The 21,028-nt window shown below is 45.4% G+C and overlaps 1 protein-coding gene across 1 annotated transcript in view; it reads right to left on the reverse strand.

Annotated features, from left to right (window-relative positions):
• FAM107A (family with sequence similarity 107 member A) overlaps positions 1–21,028 on the reverse strand; it is a 165,757-nt gene that overhangs the window by 85,172 nt on the left and 59,557 nt on the right. Inside the window, exon 2 of the mRNA XM_075321355.1 lies at positions 6,558–6,621. Within this exon, the coding sequence (XP_075177470.1) occupies positions 6,558–6,621 (64 nt within the window). The remainder of the gene's footprint in view (positions 1–6,557; positions 6,622–21,028) is intronic.

The following is a 21,028-nucleotide window of genomic DNA, read 5'->3' on the forward strand; positions in this document are numbered from 1 at the left end:
TAGACCCAAGGACATGGTTCCAATAATCCATGCCTTCAGCAAACTGTTTGCGGCTTTCTTGTGCATCATCTTTAGAAGAGGCTTCCTACTGCGAAGACGACAATGCAGATCAATTTGATACAGTATGCAATGTATGGTCTGAGCACTGACAGGCGCCCCCCGTTGTAACCTCTGCAGCAATACTGGCAGCACTCATACGTCTATTTAGAAAAGACAACCTCTGCATATGACGTTGACCACATGCACTCAACTTCTTTGGTCAACCATGGTGATGCCTGTTCTGAGTGGAACTTGTTAAACTGCTGTATGGTCTTATCCACTGTGTGGCGGCTTAGTTTTTAGGGTGTTGGCAAGCATTAATGACATCCGACTGCAGTCCAATGTTTCACACGCACCCATAGACTTGTATGGGTGCGTGTGATCCGAGACACGCTGCCAGTCACAGCATGCTGCGATTGTTTTCTCATGCCAAGTCGGTGAGTAAAGTTGACTTTCACGGGCGGAGTCTCCTTAAGTGTCTTGGAGCCAAAAGCTTTACTCTGGCCCTTCTGGCAAACCCCCTGATCCCCTCCTCTAAGAGAATAGACGTGGAGCTACAGAAAGGGAGAGTGTCATGAACTTTACTGTAGCATTAGGCTGGGTTGTGCTGGGACTCACAGGACCAGTAAGTATGGAATCAATCGAGAGGGAACCAAAAGTGTGTCTGAATATGCTTTGTACAACTGAAACATGCTGGAAGATATGTGTCCACCGTGTCATGTATCTTGTTGATGAAGAGAAACTGTTAAGTAATGTCCCGTTGTTTGAACTGAGTTGGTGGTCTTCTTTTCGATACGAGACGTCAACTTGTCCAGGCCAGAAGAAAACATCCTCATGTGGTCTACATGGGCGTATTGCTCACACAACTAAAGTCCACACACCCAGCCAGGACCACGTCATCCATGTAGCGTGTCAAGGCATCAGGAATCAACAACTTGCCCACGACTACTGCTTTGTGGCACCCTACAATGGGAACGGAGCTAATATGATATATTTTTTTTTATTAGCTAGTGCACTATTCTGCGTGGGTGAACAACATAATGTGGGAGGGAGAACCTTGGGTCATCATATTGTGTGCTGCATGATAATTAGGAGCCCTGTTATAACTTTACAGTTCACAAAGCACTAACACATGCACATACTGAGTGTGTTTGGCCCTTCCAGGCCGGTCTCAGCTCCACCTGAAAAGATCATTTCCGATCGGATTCCTCTCAACTATAGGTCTCACATCTGCTGCACAAGATCTTGGCTGGCATCTGTACCCCCACAGTACACCAGACAAATTCTAAATGGTGAACTACATATTGGGAGGACATACAAACTGTTATAGTTGTGTAGCAACTCACAAGGGATAAAAGATAACACTACCAAAATGGCAACTGACCCTGCCGGTTCCTGTACAGTCTAGAGATCCCAACCCCACACGCTCTAGTAGTTCCTGTGCGAGTTGGAATACCCTGACCACAGACTAAATGTTGGCAACTTGGAACTATTCTGCCTGATTGGCCATCGAGTGCCTCATGTTCCTTCTGAAGACCCGGAGGGTAGAGCGGAGTGCAAATTACCTACAGAAGGGAAGGTGTGCTGAAGAATAAATGCATACAAGAGTGAGTAAAGCAAATACAAAATACAAGAAACTGTAAATATTTCTAAAGAATATGCCACCTACTTACTAGCAACCTACAGATGATTTGTGCAAGGTGGAGAACATAAACAGCAGAGAGGTCTCCTAGCTGGTCTTCCACTGACTGACATAAACAATAATACAGCTGGACATCAAAATGAGAATATTACCAGCAGGAAATACTATCAGGGGTAAAGTATTTAAAGTCGCACCCAAAAGGTGATCGGGCAGACACATGAGTAAATGTGTAACATCAGTAACAAATAAGTGTTGTGACTAGTCCATCATGGGAGGGGTCAAATGGAAGGGAGAGTGATGGTTCATTCTGGAGGAGTCAGTTATGACCTAGTGAGTAAAACAATCGAGTAGAAGAAAGGGTTAAAAATCTGCGCTGCCACACAGTCCAAACGATGTATAATATAGCATGGTTTATTATTCAACGCGTTTCAAAGCCCTCAAGGCTTCTTCATCAGGACAAATCATCAAGATTTAGTGACTGAAAGTGACAGATGTGTAGTTGATCGGTCGTGAAGGTCGCATATAGTGAGTGGTTTGTGGCAACAAAAGGGAAAGGAGAAAAGATAGAAGACAAAACAACGTGAACCTCAAGTGTTGACAGAGACAAGAAGTCTGAACAGTGTTGAAACAAGAAACCGAGCCTTGAATGGAGTGGTCTCTGACAATAGGAGCTGGAGGACCAGACTCTAATGGCCAGGTTCCTTAACTGTCAAGGCAATGGGTTAATCTTCACTAGCGTGTGAATGTGGTCAACTAAAGGTTTCCCTCTAGATATCTGAGAGTGCAAAGCTTTACTCCGGTCATAATGGGACTCTTAATGAGACTGGACATGGGACTGCAGGAGGGAAAATTGACCGTGACAAATTGTACTGTAACGCTAGGCTGCGTTTCATTGGAACGCTCAGGACCAGATCTGAAGCAACCCAGTAGGAACTTAAGCGGGCTTTACATGCTACGATATATCTAACGAGATGTCGGCGGGGTCACGTCGTAAGTGACGCACATCCGGCATCGTTAGTGATATCGTAGCGTGTGACAGCTATGAACGAGCAGAAATACTCACCTTCTCGTTCATCGTTGACACGTCGCTCATTTTCTAAAAATCGAACGTCCGGTTGTTCATTGTTCCCGAGGCAGCACACATCGCTCCGTGTGACACCCCGGGAACGATGAACTGCAGCTTACCTGCGTCCCACCAGCAATGCTGAAGGAAGGAGGTGGGCGGGATGTTTACGTCCCGCTCATCTCCACCCCTCCGCTTCTATTGGCCGGCCGCTGTGTGACGTCGCTGTGACGCCGAACATCCCTCCCCCTTCAGGAAGTGGATGTTCGCCGCCCACAGCGAGGTCGTTTGTATGGTAAGTACGTGTGACGGGGGGTTACAACATTGTGCGACACGGCCAACAAATTGCCCGTGTCGCACAAATGATGGGGGCGGGTGCGATCGCAAATGCGATCGCATGAGAAATCGACACATGTAAAGCAGCCTTTAGACTGTGTCTGAACATGTCTTGCAAAATTGTAATGTACCGGAATATATGTGCTCGTTATCTGGAGCGTGAAGTTGTAACAGACAATGAACCGTACAGGGAAGTGTTGTTTAAAATCAATTGCTGGTCTTGTGAGTATGAGTCGTCATCTGGTCTTCGCCAGCCGACTTCAGCGGCAGAATGGGGCCTACATGGCTTCCCAGCCCACACAGGGAAAGCCCACACACCGAGTCAATCCCTCGCCCACAGCTACAGTCATATGAAAAAGTTTGGGCACCCCTATTAATGTTAACCTTTTTTCTTTATAACAATTTGAGGTTTTGCAGCAGCTATTTCAGTTTCATATATCTAATAACTGATGGACTCAGTAATATTTCTGGATTGAAATGAGGTTTATTGTACTAACAGAAAATGTGCAATCTGCATTTAAACAAAATTTGACCGGTGCAAAAGTATGGGCATCTCAACATAAAAATGACATTAATATTTTGTAGATCCTCCTTTTGCAAAAATCACAGCCTCTAGTCGCTTCCTGTAGCTTTTAATGAATTCCTGGATCCTGGATGAAGGTAGATTTGACCATTCCTGTTTACAAAACAATTTCAGTTCAGTTAAGTTTGCTGGTCACCGAGCATGGACAGCCGCTTCAAATCATCCCACAGATGTTCAATGATATTCAGGTCTGGGGACTGGGATGGCCATTCCAGAACATTGTAATTGTTCCTCTGCATGAATGCCTGAGTAGATTTGGAGCTGTGTTTTGGATCATTGTCTTGCTGAAATATCCATCCCCTGCGTAACTTCAACTTCGTCACTGATTCTTGCACATTATTGTCAAGAATCTGCTGATGCTGAGTTGAATCCATGCGACCCTCAACTTTAACAAGATTCCCGGTGCCGGCATTGGCCACACAGCCCCAAAGCATGATGGAACCTCCACCAAATTTTACTGTGGGTAGGTAGCAAGTGCTTTTCTTGGAATGCCGTGTTTTTTTGCCTCCATGCATAACGCCTTTTTGTATGACCAAACAACTCAATCTTTGTTTCATCAGTCCACAGGACCTTCTTCCAAAATGTAACTGGCTTGTCCAAATGTGCTTTTGCATACCTCAGGTGACTCTGTTTGTGGCGTGCTTGCAGAAACGGCTTCTTTTGCATCACTCTCCCATACAGCTTCTCCTTGTGCAAAGTGCGCTGTATTGTTGACCGATGCACATTGACACCATCTGCAGCAAGATGATGCTGCAGGTCTTTGGAGGTGGTCTGTGGATTGTCCTTGACTGTTCTCACCATTCTTCTTCTCTGCCTTTCTGATATTTTTCTTGGCCTGCCACTTCTGGGCTTAACAAGAACTGTACCTGTGTTCTTCCATTTCCTTACTATGTTCCTCACAAGTGGAAACTGACAGTTTAAATCTCTGAGACAACTTTTTGTACCTTCCCCTGAACAACTATGTTGAATAATCTTTGTTTTCAGATCATTTGAGAGTTGTTTTGAGGAGCCCATGATGCCACTCTTCATATGAGATTCAAATAGGAGAACTACTTGCAAGTGGCCATCTTAAATACCTTTTCTCATGATTGGATACACCTGCCTATGAAGTTCAAATCTCAATGAGGTTACAAAACCAATTTAGTGCTTTAGTAAGTCAGTAAAAAGTAGTTAGGAGTGTTCAAATCAAGAAATTGATAAGGGTGCCCATACTTTTGCACCGGTCAAATTTTGTTTAAATGCGGATTGCACATTTTTTGTTAGTACAATAAACCTCATTTCAGTCCAGAAATATTACTCAGTCCATCAGTTATTAGATATATGAAACTGAAATAGCTTTTGCAAAAACCCAAATTGTTATAAAGAAAAAAGGTTAACATTAATAGGGGTGCCCAAACTTATTCATATGACTGTACCTCCACACGCCACTCAAGTCTGGTCAACGGAATCTTTGGGCCCCCACTAGGCTCCAGGACTATGATGTGGCTGCAACCCCTGCACCTACTATAGTTCCACCCTGTTACGGTTGCTGTGGCACTGGAGTCTATGTCCAGATTTCTTGCTACTGCACATGTGCAAGCGCTGGAGACTAAGTCCTATCTTGGAGCCATTGCACATGTGCGGGTGACATCATCGCTGACACGAGGTCACATGTCTCTGACACCTTCTATGCCGATTGGCTGCTGGTCATGTGCTTGTGACACGTGGTCACATGTCTCTGACACCTTCTATGCCGATTGGTCGCTGGTCATGTGCTTGTGACGCTTTGCTCGGTGATAGGCCAGCGTGACGTCATTCCTGTCGTTCTGGCAGCGGATTGGCTCTGGTGTCCTCCATCTTTGATGAGGCACAGAGTCTATATAAGACCCTGACGCACTCCGCTCAGTCCTCTTGGTTCATGCATGAGAGTAGACGCTCTGTGCACGTTCCTCTAGGCATCTCTCTGTCAATGCTAGGTGAGCGCTACCGGCAGGGTAGCGTTCTTATACCTTACAGCTTCGGCTGCAGTCTGTATCCTTACCTCTTAGGGGAGGCACATAGGCGACATAGGCAGGTGCCTGAGGCACATGGTCTGGCTGGGCCTTGTGATTCTACTCGTAGGTGGACGTTGCCGCTAGGGTAACGTTCCTTATACTGCGTCTGGCAGTTGTTCGTATCCTCGCACACTAGGGGAGCAAACAGAGGTAGGAGATTTGTGCTGCTTATGCTGCTGTCCGTCTCTTTTGCACCACTAGAAGAGCGGACCTAGGCAGGTGCCATATCTAGTGGTTCGTGTCCTCGCACACTAGTGGAGCGAACGCAGGTAGGAGCTTTGTGCGGCTTATGCTGCTGTTCGTCTCTTTTGCACCACTAGAAGAGCGGACCTAGGCAGGTGCCATATCTAGTGGTTCGTGTCCTCGCACACTAGTGGAGCGAACGCAGGTAGGAGCTTTGTGCGGCTTACGCTGCTGTCCGTTTCCTGGCACCACTAGAGGAATGGACCTAGGTAGGTGCCATTTCACACTCACTGCCTTTGTCTCTGTGATTATTAACAGAGACCATACCACACACCCTCCAAGTAAGGGAGAAATTGCCTTATTTACTAATTATATTCATCTGTGAGTTTAACAGAGGTATTGCACTCTGTCATAGTCTGCAGCAGAGTCTTTGCACGGTGGACCCTGACTGTCTGTTACTCCTTTAGGTTTTATTATCAGACAGCCCCCCGTAACACACCCCTGATTATCAATGGTCACAGTACTGTTTTTTGGGTAGTCACGTATATATATATATATATATATATATATATATATATATATATATATATATATATATATATATATATATATATATATATATATAAGACATATTTCACTTCATATATATTTATAGATCTAAAAATAAGAATCCCTTACCTGAGCCATTTATTACATGTTTTCCATATTCATTATGAAATGTAGCCTGGAGCGAGTATTCCTTCTGCAAAGAGAGTAAAATAAATGTACATTTAATACTTTCCACTTCACTTCCAGTTTTATGCTAGATGATTTATATATCAACGTGTGGTCTTTTATTCATTTTAATAGCATATTAACCACTAAAGCGTTTTTAGAATTTTAAGAGACAATATGAATGAGAATGCAATAAGTGGATTTATTTGGTTGAGTCCAGATGCTGTGACCCTCACTCATTCCAAAACCTGGACTGGTACCCGTTATTACCAGTAGAATTCTCACCAACAGATATAACTTTAGTTTTCAGTTTGAGAATCTGGCTGCTAAAAGTCCAAACAAAGCAATATCTATGCAAGCTTGGGAATAATGTTCCAATTGGATGGCTGCTTCATGATTGCTGCTCTTTCTGCAGATTAAAACACACCAATCACTAGGATTTTCCTATATACCCTAAAACCAGTGCCATACTGGCACTATCATGCTGATTCTATACATACCTTTGGTTGTGAGATCGGATGTATAGGTTTTGAAACACAAGCAAGTAAAGTTTGTAAAATGAGCAGCTTCTTGAGTGGTAGCAGCTGCCGATCAACTGATAGCTGAGGTGGGTATTCATAGTGATTCCCGCCCCCCGGCCTGTTGTTCCTCCTCCTGTTTATGGTAATTCTATTATAGAATCGTTTTACTAAGTGACTAGAAGGAACTGTGCTGCTGTCCCACCCATGTGACCAGAAGGGGCGGGGACTAAGCCAACATAGCTGATACCAGGAAGCAACATTTTTCTGTTGGCTGAGGCTCTGCCCATTCCTGTCACACGGGTATGACAAGCACAGGTCCTTCTAGTCACTTAGTAAAATGATTCTATAATAGGTATTAGCATAAATAACAGATAGTGGGAGGATGGACAGGCCGGGGGGCGGGAGTCACAATGAATACCCACCCCAGCTATCAGCTGATCGGCACCTGCTGCCACTCAAAAAGCTGCTGATTTTACAAACTTTAGTTGCTTGTGTTTCAAAACCTATAAGTTGAAAATCCATCTACCCCACACTGCTTGGGACATCTACCCCTGCCAGGCCTCCTGATGAACCTGGAACACAGGAGAAACGTGTTGAGGCCGTTTTTCTGAAGAAAGTACATCTATGAGGGAAGTGGTTATGCTTTTCCTTTCTTTTAATTTTGATCTTCAAACTCATGCTTTGTAAATGTATAAGAAGGATTTTCAATTCCATTCATTGCTGGGCACTGTGGTGCACACCAGTAGCCCTAGCGGTTTAGGTTTGTTTATTATGCTGGATCTATTAGGGCTCAGCATAATATGTGCCTAGTGGTTACAATTTTTTGAGATTATCAGTGTCGGAGTCAGGTCATTGTACCTTTTGGTTAGAATTATTTATTTAACTATTTTTTGTGGTGGATATCATTTGTATTGGTTGAACTTATTGTAGGGACTCCAGAGGGTCTCTGAGTGTGAGTCTTCGGTGAGCGGGGGCGCCATTTGTGTTTTATTTAGGGCACTGACCTCTGCAGTAATGCAGGATGAAACTTTAGGGGTCACATCAGGGTCTCAAGTATATTATACATCTTTGCCTTTTTTTCTCCTGCAATCACCCTCTAGTCCACCCTCTTTTTATGGCGTCTGTTTTTCATACATGCACTTATACACTGTGTGCAGAATTATTTGGCAAATGAGTATTTTGGTCACATGATACTTTTATACATGTCGTCCTACTCCAAGCTGTATAGGCTGAGAGCCAACTACCAATGAAGTAAATCCGGTGATGTGCGCCTCTGTAATGAGGAGGGGTGCGGTGTATGACATCAACACCCTATATAAGGTGTGCTTAATTATTAGGCAACTTCCTTTACTTTGGCAATATGGGTCAGAAGAGAGATTTGACGGGCTCTGAAAAGTCCACAATTGTGAAATGTCTTGCAGAGGGATGCAGCAGTCTTGAAATTGCCAAACCTTTGAAGTGTGATCACGAACAATCAAGCGTTTCATGGCAAATAGCCAACAGGGTTGCAAGAAGCGTGTTGGGCAAAAAAGGCACAAAATAACTGCCCATGAATTGAGGAAAATCAAGCGTGAAGCTGCCAAGATGCCATTTGCCACCAGTTTGGCCATATTTAAGAGCTGCAATGTAACTGGAATATCAAAAAGCACAAGGTGTGCCATACTCAGGGACATGGCCAAGGTAAGGAAGGCTGAAAAACCACCACCTTTGAACAAGAAACTTAAGCTAAGACGTCAAGACTGGGCCAAGAAATATCTTAACACTGATTTTTCAAAGGTTTTATGGACTGATGAAATGAGAGTGACTCTTGATGGGCAGATGGATGGGCCAGAGGCTGGATCAGTAAAGGGCAGAGAACTCCACTCCGACTCAGACGCCAGCAAACTGGAGGTGGGGTACTGGTATAGGCTGGTATCATCAAAGATGAACTTGTGGGACCTTTTCGTGTTGAGGATGAAGTGAAGCTCAACTCCCAGACCTACTGCCAGTTTCTGGAAGACAACTTCTTCAAGCAGTGATACAGAAAGAAGTCGGTATCGTTCAAGAAAAACATGATTTTCATGCAGGACAATGCTCCATCACCTGCATCCAACTACTCCACAGCGTGGCTGGCCACTAAAGGTCTAAAAGATGAAAAAATAATGACATTCCCCCTTGTTCACCTGATCTGAACCTCATAGAGAACCTGTGGTCCCTCATAAAATGTGAGATCTACAGGGAGGGAAAACAGTCCACCTCTCGGAACAGTGTCTGGAGGCTGTGGTGGCTGCTGCACGCAATGTTGATCGTAAACAGATCAAACAACTGACAGAATCTATGGATGGTTGGCTGCTGAGTGTCATCAGAAAGAAAGGGGGCTATATTTGGCACTCTTTTTGGGTCTTGTTTTTGCATGTCAGAAATGTCTATTTCTAAATTTTGTGCAGTTATATTGGTTTACCTGGTGAAAATAAGCAAGTGAGATGGGAATATATTTGGTTTTTATAAAGTTGCCAAATAATTCTGCACAGTAATAGTTACCTGCACACAACAGATCCTCCTAAGATAGCCAAATCTAAAAAACCCTCCAACTGCCAAAAATATTAAGCTTTGATATTTATGAGTCTTTTGGGCTGATTGAGAACATAGATGATGATCAATAATAAAACAAAATCCTCTAAAATACAACTTGCCTTATAATTCTGCACACAGTGTAGTGTTTTAATGATCATGATTAAAAATTAAAATTTTAAAGAGATTTTTTGATTGTGAATTGGTATTTGGATCTCTTTTTTTTATCTGATATTGGTTAGTTTCATTTAAAGGGAACCTGTCATCAGAAATTTAGTTTGAAACCTAAAAGTTTCCCCCTCTGCAGCTCCTGGGCTGCATTCTAGCAAGGTTCCTGTACGTTTTGTGGCCCCTTTTAAACCAAATTAAATACTTCATAAACTTGTACCTTTTGCTATGTAAATTTTGTAAATCGTCCATGGGGGCGGGCTCTCTGGTGACCGTTGCTGTTCCTCCAGCACATTGACGCCGTCCCTCCACGCTCCATTTCATCCATCAGGACGCCGCCCACTGCGCCCGAGGTGCCGCCCACGCCAGGATCGCTGGTGACGTGTGTCACAAGCACGAGATTATGGGCGGCGCTGTGATTGCATCGCAAGTGCCCGCCCATAATCTCGTGGACGCGCTTTCCCCCACTGCCTCCAGCGTTCTGCGCAAGCGCTCGCCGGCCAAATTACCCGACGTCACCTCCTTCCCATCTTACCCTGCAGCAGGGCAAGATGGGAAAGAGGTGACGTCGGGTCATCTGGCCAGCAAGCGCTTGCGCAGAACGCTGGAGGAAGAGGGGAAAGTGCGGTCACGAGGTTATGGGCGGCACTTGCTGATGACACTCACAGCGCCGCCCATAACCTCGTGCCTGCGCCAAACGTCACCAGCGGTCACAGGTGCACAGTCCCGCTACAGTCGCAGAGCGCATTCGCGGGACCACGGGCGCCCAGGGGCGGCGTCCTGAGATATGAAATTCAGCGTTGGGGGGCAGCGTAAATCTGCTGGAGGAACAGCAACGGTCACCAGAGAGCCCGCCCCCATGGACGATTTACAAAATTTACATAACAAAAGGTACAAGTTTATAAACTATTTAATTTGGTTTAAAAGGGGCCACAAAAAGTACAGAGGGGGAAACTTTTAAGTTTAAAGCAAAATTTCTGATGACAGGTTCCCTTTAAAAAGTTTACTCAACAACATGTAGACGTTTGTGAAATACTGGGAGAATATAGTCTGGTCAGATGAGACCAAAATTGAACTCTTCGGAGGCCATAATACACACCATGTTTGGAGGCCAAAAGGCAAATTACCCCCAAAACACCAAAAACAGTGAAGTGTGGAGGTGGGAACATCATGGTGTGCAGGTGGTTTTCAATATACGGCACTGGCAAACCTTATAGAATTGAAGGAAGGATGAATGGACAAATGACATTCCTGATAAAAATCTGCTGACATATACCAGGATGATGAAGATGAAACAAGGGCGGACATTTAAGCAAAACAATGATCCCAAACACATAGCCAAAGAAAGAAAATAAATCTGCTAGAATGGCCGAGCCGATGACCGGCTCTCTTCTAGAACACATGCACAATCTTTTGCTCTTTGACACATTCCTTGCAGGTTGGGCTGCATTTTCAGTGTGACAGGTTCCTCTATCGAATACTTGACTAAGTATCATAGGCATCCATATGCTGTACCACAGATGCCGAGTGTTGAAGGGAAGACCGGCTGCCACAAAGGGCAGGACTGTCTGTCGGACCACAGATGTCGATTGTCTAAAGGAAGACCGGCTGCCACAGAGGGCAGGACTGAATGCTGGACCACAGATGCCGAGTGTTGAAAAGAAGACCAGCTCCCACAGAGGGCAGGACTGGCTGCTGGACCACAGATGTTGAGTGTTTAAGGGAAGAATGGCTGCCACAGAGGGCAGGACTGGCTGCCGGACCACAGATGTCGAGTGTTGAAAGGAAGACCGGCTACCACAGAGGGCAGAACTGTCTGCCGGACCACTGATGTTGAGTGTTTAAGGGAAGACTGGCTGCCACAAAGGGCAGGACTGGCTGCCGGACCACAGATGCAGAGTGTTGAAGGGAAGACCGGCAGGACTGGATGCCGGACCAGGGTAGCACAAATCAAATTGCTCATCTTTGTTTCCAACACAGAAAGGGGATTATTTTTTGCTAAAGTGGCTCCCTGAAAATCATCTGATCATTGGGGGGGGGGGGCATACCACCCACATTAAAGTGCCCTGTCAGCTGGCAGCCTTCTCAGTGCCTCTGTGTTTATCATGGTATTTTTGTTAAAAAGCCCAGATCATGACCGGGCTTCATAGGAGTCCAGTCATTTTTACAATACTGTAATATAATATCACAGTGTATATAATTTAAGGAATCAAGAGATCACAAGTTCAAGTCCCCAATGAAAGAAGACTAATAAAAAAACAACTATTTAATAAAAAATATATAAAACACATCCCCCCTAAAAAATAACTTATTTGGTATTGCCACCTATGTAATTGCCTATATTAATAAAATTAAAAAATATGTATCCCATGCAGAGTTGAAAAAAATCTAAACACCAGAATTTGCATATTTCAATTGCCACACTTCCCTCAAAATATGCAATAAAATCTGATCAAAAGTTTGCATAGGCCCCCAAATACAAGAGCTGAGCAAGCAGAACCAACCCCTCCATCAACAGAAAAATAAAAAAGTTAAATTTTAATATTTTTTTTTAAAGGGAACCGGTCATCAGAAATTTAGCTATAAAGCTAAAAGTTCCCCCCTCTGCAGCTCCTGGGCTGCATTCTAGGAAGCTTCCTATAGTTTTTGTGGCACCTTTTATCCCAAAATAAACACTTTGTAAACTGGTACCTTTTCTTATGCAAATTTCTTAAATTTTCCATGGGGGCGGGCTGCCTGTGGTCTGTTGCTGTTCCTCCTGCAGATTTACGCCGCCCCCGAACGCTGATTTTGAAAGCTCAGGACACCGCCCCTGGGTGCCCGTGGTCCCGCGCATGCGCTGTTCCACTGTAGCGGTGCCGTGCACTGTGTGCACGTGTGACCGCTGTGACGCTTTGCGCGGGCACGAGGTTATGGGCGGCGCTGTTAGTGTCATCAGTAAGTGCCGCCCATAACCTCGTGACCGCAATTTCCCCTATTACTCCAGCGTTATGCGCAAGCGCTCGCTGGCCTGATGCCCGGACGTCCCCTCCTTCCCATCCTGCTCAGCAGCAGGAAATAGATGGGAGGAGCGGACGGAGCAGGAGAGCTTAGGTTACAGGGAGACGCGGCACCATAACCTCGTGCCCGCGCAAAGCGTCACAGCGGTCACACGTGCACACAGTGCACGGCACCGCTACAGTGGAACAGCGCATGCGCGGGACCACGGGCACCCAGGGGCGGTGTCCTGAGCTTTCAAAATCAGCGTTCGGGGGCGGCGTAAATCTGCTGGAGGACAGCAACGGACCACAGGCAGCCCGCCCCCATGGAAAATTTAAGAAATTTGCATAAGAAAAGGTACCAGTTTACAAAAAGTGTTTATTTTGGGATAAAAGGTGCCACAAAAACTATAGGAAGCTTCCTAGAATGCAGCCCAGGAGCTGCAGAGGGGGGAACTTTTAGCTTTATAGCTAAATTTCTGATGACAGGTTCCCTTTAACCACTAAAATAAAAAAAAATAAAAAAATAAGTTTTGTATCGCTGTAATCATGCTGACCTGGAGAAAACGAGGTCATTTTTATTGCACAGTGACCATTGTAAAAGTAAACTCGCATCGCATTTTCTTTGTCCTACTTCATCAAACTTTGATTTTCTTTCCCCAGTTTATCAGTACATTATAAGGCAAAAATGAATAATGTTTTTGAGAACTGAGTGTGTGTGACACCTCTGGACTATTCGGGTCGTCACAGGGTCCTGCACAATCTGCCCTCCCTGTACAGTATTCAACCCCCGATGGTTCTGGGTCTCCATCCTGCGGTGCTGCCTCCACCAGCATTCACAAATCCTAGATACACCTTGCACCACACCTGTCAGGCACACCAGTGGGCTGCTTAAGCAGGAATAGGGCCGCCCACCTAGGGGTCAGACAGGGAGGTGGGAGGTGTCAAGTCAGTTCAGTGGTAGCTCTCGATCTGTGTGGAGCTCTGAGGAAGCTGGGAGTTGGAGCTCCCAGGGGAGAAGTAAACTAGGTCGCAGACGGTGGTCTGGACCTAGAGGAGTCGGACCCCCGGTCGCAGGGGATTGAGGTAAGGTGCCTGGGACCCATCAAGGAGGACGGTCTGCAGCCTGGTCCTATCACCGTGCGGGACCGAAGGCACGATGGGGTACACGGACCCTAGGTCGGGGAGAAGATTCAGGCAACCCGGCAATTAACCTGCGGAGGACAGGGCCTTTATGGACTGTTTCCACCAGCTCAGAGATCGGGGGCACTAGCGCAACGAGGGGGGTAGGGCTTTCCTAGCAAGCAGCCCACTGAAATCTCAAGCGTGAGCTCCTGAGAGCAGGCTCTTTCACTTAGCCACAGTGGGGAGCGAGGCCCGGATAGCTCCAAGCTACCGGGCCACAACGGACAATGTAAAACTTAGTGCCAGGAGGCAGGTTACGGACCACAGGCAGCACTGTAGGGAACGGGACCCGGACAAGCTCTCCTCGAGTGGCACCGGCGTTCAGAGACTTGGTTTACCCTGTTGTCAGCGTCTGCTTCATTGCTGAGTGAGTACCCGACTGACCCCTGCACTGCGTCCGCGCATCCTCAACCAGAATCCCGGGGCCTACCCCTACCCGTGGAGGGTAAGGTCATCTTGCTGCCCCACTTCATCACCCCAGGTACTCCCAACGGCAGTACACCCAATTAGCGTCACGAACTATACCAAATCCCCTGTAAATACTCCCTTTCCATTTGAGTCTGGCCTCTAAGCCCCCGGGTCTGGAGGTCCTCGAGCCACGAATGAACACCACCCCCGAACCCGAGCGGTTCCATCCGCTCCAGGGGCAGCACAAGTGTTTTTGAGGGTTCTTGAAAAAACTGGGAGGAAAAAAAAAAGTGTAAAAATTAAAAAATCTCCTTATCCTTAAGGGGTAAATTGGGGGTGGGGGGTAAAGTTGATATTACCCAGTGCCCACTCAATTCTACAACTTCTTTTGTGGAGATAAAGGAAAAACTTTTTGTATTGTAGTTAATTCCGATATATTAACTTTTGGCAATAATTCCCGTCACGTTTTCAGCTTTTCCCCTTGAGTCAATATTTGCTTTTGGAACCTGTTAGTTACCTTGATACTTCAGCTGATACTTGCAGCCCTGAGAATAAATTTCACAACCTGAAATAACACAAACCCATTCATTGTCCACCGAGCTATGATAACTATTTACCTGAAGACAAGTGGCCGCATTATCAAAAAGAAATCAGAATTGACATCTATTTGCCGTATCTTATGTTGACAGCGGTTTTTACAAAGTATTCAGACCGGTCTGACGATGATTCAAGAACTATTCCTTGTTTTGAAAGAAAACATTCAAATTTTTTATGTTTTTGAGAAGAGACTTAAGTGGGCTTTACACGCAACAACATCGCTAACGAGATGTCGTTGGGGTCACGGAATTCGTGACGCACATCCGGCCTCTTTAGCGACGTCGTTGCGTGTGAAATGCAGGAATGATCGTTAACTATCAAAATTACTTACCTAATCGTTGATGCGTCGTTGCTTTCCCAATTATTGTTGCTGTTGCAGGACGCAGGTTGTTCGTCGTTCCTGCGGCAGCACACATCGCTATGTGTGACACCGCAGGAATGAGGAGCATCACCGTACCTGCGGCCGCCCGCAATGAGGAAGGAAGGAGGTGGGCGGAATGTTAGGCCCACTCATCTCCGCCCCTCCGCTTCTATTAGAACCGCTTAGAAAGGAGGCGGTTCGCTGGCCACAGTGACGTCGCTAGGCAGGTAAGTCCATGTGACGGATGTTAGCGATATTATGCGCCACGGGTAGCGATTTGCCCATGACGCACAACCGACGGGGGTGGGTACGCTTGCTAGCGATGTCGCTGTGTGTAAAGCCTGCTTAAGGCCCTGTGCGCACTAGAAAATGGAATTTTCTTAAGAAAATTCCGGACCCTCTGAAAGATTACCGGTAAAAAAACCACAGCAAACCGCACACGAAAACCGCATGCGGTTTTACCGCGATTTGCTGCGCTTTTCCGTGGTTTTTCCGCAGGTTGTTCCCTGCAGTTTTTGACCATTATCTATGGCAAAAACCGCAGGTACCTGCAGAAAAGAAGTGACATGCTCATTCTTTTTGCTGCAGAAAACATGCCGCAAAACCTGTTGGTGAAAAAAACGCACTGTGCGCACAGCATTTTTGTTTACCATAGGTTTTGCTGGGGAAGGACTGCAGAAAGGTTATAAAAACATTTTCTGCAGCAAAACCACGGCAAAACCGTGGCAAAAACCGCAGCGTGCGCACAGGGCCTAAATCTTCGACAGCGGACATAGTGTTTTATTAATGTAGGATACAAAAAGTGCAGGTATTTTGCCCTAATATATTTTAGTTAAAAAAAATTAACTCTTTTGTTTTTCATATATTAGCCATTTACATACTTTTTTTTTTTTTTACTAGTAAATGACTCATGATGTTACTTTAATTTTGCCCTTGTATAACCTCTATTAAATAAGTGGTCACTAGAAGCCGTGTAGTAATAGTGTTATTTGTGTAACTTAATTATTTTGTAGACATCTATGACATAAAAGTATATAGATACTATAGGGAATCAGCTCTGGTAGGAAATGGGAGGGTCGCAGTAAAGAGGCACACAAAGGCTATGTGCGCACATTGCTTTTTTTAAACGTTGCCTTTCTGTGCGTTTTTTGCCGCTAAACACACACAAAAACACACCCAAGGTAAAAACACTGCGTTTTACCGCGTTTTTGTCTGCGTTTTACCTCGTTTTTGGTTGAGTTTTGCTGCGTTTTTCAAATGCATTGGATGGGTGAAAAAACGCAGGAAAGAATTGACATGCACATTTTTTTTTTTCACCACAAAAACGCAGCCAAACAAAACTGCAGTGTGCGGACAACAAAAATGAAATGACATAGGCTTTGCTAGGGAAGCAAAGTCATGCAGTTTTGAGCCCCAAAAACGCACAGAAACGCACCCTAAAAAAGTGCAAAAACGCGGTAAAAAACGCAGCGTGGGCACATAGCCAAAGGTTTCCAGTCCAAAAGTTCAGTGTTTTATTCACACTCATGACAAACAGAAAAACACAGTCTAATTTTAGACAGGTAAGCAAACAAAAAGTCTAGCTTGTCAAACAGCATAGCAAAGGTCCATTCAGGTTTGTTATTGCCACTAGAGATGAGCGAGCAGTAAAATGCTCGGGTGCTTAATGCTCGGGTCGAGCATTTTGAAATGCTCGGATGCTCGACCCGATCACCGAGCCCAGTGTTAGCCTATGGGATACCCAAGCATTTTTCCGGCGGCCCCCAGCCGTCTGGAAAAAGCTCAAAAATGTCACAAATAAAGAACAACAGTGCTCAAATGACCTGGGAGCAGCATGGGGAAGACCCCTGTAAGCATTTCTGACTCCCAGGTCACTGCTGAGAGCAATGTTGTCTGAGTATTAGGGGGGAGGATGAATCCTGTGTTCCTCCTCCCGTGTGACATGCACTTTCGCTTAGTATCATATGTGCGGCAGCTTCTCTCTGTCTGTACATTTACTGCAAAGCAAAATCAAAAGTGAACAGTAGGAAAAAAATAAATAATATATTCACCTGTCTGCAGACACGTCCGATCGCTCCAGGACCTGCCAGTGATCAGCTGATGCGGTCACCAGACAGCATCAGCTGATCGTACAAGTCCAGCGGTGAGGCTGGCTTTTTACCGCCCGGCCGGTTTAAACGATCAGCTGATGCTGTCAGGTGACCGAATCAGCTGATTATCGGCGGGTCCTGGAGCGATCGGACGGGAATCTGCACAGAGGAGTATAGTTTTTTTTTCTACTGATGCATCAGCTGATTGTATAAAAGCCGTTTATACAATCAGCTGATGTGTCATGTGATTCAGGTACTTGAACCTGATGCATCTGATTGCTTTGCCTTCCGGTAAACAGATCAGATGATATTGGGTTCAGATTGGACATAGCGGGACCCCCGACCCAAGACTACGGCGGAGGGGGGTTCATTAGTTGAATAAAGATGGATTCGCTAATTGTGTTGTGTTTTATTTCTAATAAAAATATTTTTCTCTGTGTTGTGTTTTTTTTTTATCTTTACCAGAAATTCTTGGTGGCCATATTGGCATGACACCATGAATTTCGGGCTTAGGGCCATCTGATAATACACAGCTGGCCCTAACCCCATTATTACCCAGTGAGCCACCCGCCACCAAGGCCACTGGAAGAGTTGGATACAGCGCCATTTTCGAGGTGGCTGCGGACTGCAATTTGCAGCAGGGGGAGCCCAGAAAGGTTGGGCCAACCTGCGTTGTGGATTCCAATCCCCAGCTGCCTAGTTGTACCTGGCTGGACACAAAAATTGGGCGAAGGTCACATCGTTTTTTTTTTTAATTATTTTATGAAATTCATGAAATAATAATAATAATAATAATAATAAAAAAAAAAAAAAGGGCTTCCCTATATATTTTGGTTCCCAGCTGGGTACAAATAGACAGCTGGGGGTTGGGGGCAGCCCGTACCTGCCTGCTGTACCTGGCTGGAATATAAAAATATGGCAAAGCCCATGTCGATTTCTTTTTTTTTGGCAAAGCCCATGTCAATTTCTTTTTTCTTTCTTTTAAATCATTAAAAAATAAAAGAAAAAACCCAAACACATAGGGGTAAAAAAAAAAAAAAAAAAATGCATGGGCTACCACTGCATTTTTTATTGCTAGCTAAGGGTAACCCAAGCAGCTACTGGCTATTAACCCACACTGCTTGGTGTTATCTTCACTAGCAATGGAAAATCCAGGGAAGCCCTTTAAGTTTTTTTTCCAAAAAAAAAAATGATGTGGGCTTCGCCATATTTTTGTATGCTAGCCAGGTACAGCAGGCAGGAACGGGCTGATCTCAACCCCCAGCTGCCTATTTGTACCCAGCTGGGAACCAAAAATATAGGGAAGCCGTTTTTTTTAATTATTTCATGAATTAAAAAAAAAAAAAAAAAATGACGTGGGCTTCGCCCAATTTTTGTATCCAGGCAGGTACAACTAGGCAGCTTGGGATTGGAATCTGCAGAGCAGGCTGTCCCAAGGTTTCTGCCCCCCCCCTGCTGTGAATTGCAGTCTGCAGCCGCCCCAGAAAATGACGCTTTCATAGAAGCGCCATTTTCTGGCGCTGTATCCAGCTCTTCCAGCGACCCTGATGGCGGGTGGCACGCTGAGTAATAAAGGGTTAATACAAGCTTTGTTTTACCAGTTGGTATTAAGCCTGAGATTCTTAATGTCAGGCCAAGTTTGACCTGGCCATTAAGAATCTCCAATAAAGGGTTAAAAAAAAAGACACCACACAGAAAAAAAATACTTTATTAGAAATAAATACACAGACACACTTAGGGATTCCATGTTTATTACTCCCTCTCACCCCTCCACGATCCTGGTCTTCTGTTTTCTTCTACCCATGCAGCTCTGCTATATCACACAGCACAGGGGGGGAAGAACACTGCTCCTCCCCATGCTGTGTAATCGAGCAGAGGCTGCGGCGGGTTGGTAGGGGGTGATTTCACCGCTGCCACCGTTGCCATAGTAACCTATTGAGCGGGTTACTACAGCATCGCAGATCAGCTGATTCCCGGCGCCGCTATTCAGAGGCTCCTGCCGGTAAACAGGGAGTTAACTCCTGCAGGAGCCAGTGCATAGCGGCCCCGCTAATCAGGTGATTGGAGATCACCGATACTGTAGTAACCCGCTCAGTAGATTACTATGGCAACGGTGGCAGTGGTGACGTTACGTCTCCTAGTACCTACACTACCTACACACTAAATCTGTCCTTAGCTCAGCAGCACCTCCCCCTACACTAGCTGACTGTGGATCACACTGCCGAGCACAGCGCCGTCAGGTGTCATATAGAGCAGATGACGTTGTGCGGCCAGCCAATCACTGTAATGCCACAGCCATGTTGGTTGTGGCATTACAGTGTGTGACAGCCAATCCCTGCATGTGGGCTGACTCTGTAAATACTGCCCACATGCAGGGACGGGGAGCCGAACATCTGCCCAAACATCTTGCCGGTACACAGAGCTTGCCGAGTATACCGAGCACGAGAATGCTCGGGCGAGCACCGAGTAGCGGCGAGCATGCTCGCTCATCCCTAATTGCCACAAAACCTTCTTCAGCCTTCCAGTCCAACCACTCAACACACTGATGAGTTAGGACCATCTATTTATCCTGATGTTTTTGGGGCGTTGCCCCAAAAACTCGGACTAGCAGAGAAGGTCAAGGCCAGGTTTGACCTCTTTCCCTGCTGCTCACCAGTGTGGGAGGCACTTGCTTGGAGAAATAAACTTTCCATCAAGCACCACACCATTCAATATATTGACAAATATAAGTGCATGTATAAACAAGAAAAGTGGACATCAAATTCCATACAAAAAATGGGTCTTGATTGTCCAATGTTAATAAGTGGCAACATTTTGGTTCAATAGCTAGATATATAATATATATAATAAAATATATATATATTATATATATATATATACACATATATACACATATATACATATACACAGTACAGACCAAAAGTTTGGACACACCTTCTCATCTCTAGAGCAACTGTTAAGAGGAGACTTTGTGCAGCAGGTCTTCATGGTAAAATAGCTGCTAGGTAACCACTGCTAAGGACAGGCAACAAGCAGAAGAGACTTGTTTGGGCTAAAGAACACAAGGAAAGGACATTAGACCAGTGGAAATCTGTGCTTTGGTCTGATGAGTCCAAATTTGAGATCTTTGGATCCAACCACCGTGTCTTTGTAGAAAAGGTGAACGGATGGACTCTACATGCCTGGTTCCCACCGTGAAGCGTGGAGGTGTGATTGTGTGGGGGTGCTTTTCTGGTGACACTGTTGGGGATTTATTCAAAATTGAAGGCATACTGAACCAGCATGGCTACCACAGCATCTTGCAGCGGCGTGCTATTCCATCCGGTTTGCGTTTAGTTGGACCATCATTTATTTTTCAACAGGACAATGACCCCAAACACACCTCCAGGCTGTGTAAGGGCTATTTGACTAAGAAGGAGAGTGATGGGGTGCTACGCCAGATGACCTGGTCTCCACAGTCACCAGACCTGAACCCAATCGAGATGGTTTGGAGTGAGCTGGACCGCAGAGTGAAGGCAAAAGTGCCAACAAGTGCTAAGCATCTCTGGGAACTCCTTCAAGACTGTTGGAAAACCAT

This window comes from Anomaloglossus baeobatrachus, chromosome 8 (assembly GCF_048569485.1).
Source record: "Anomaloglossus baeobatrachus isolate aAnoBae1 chromosome 8, aAnoBae1.hap1, whole genome shotgun sequence".
NCBI lineage: Eukaryota > Metazoa > Chordata > Amphibia > Anura > Aromobatidae > Anomaloglossus > Anomaloglossus baeobatrachus.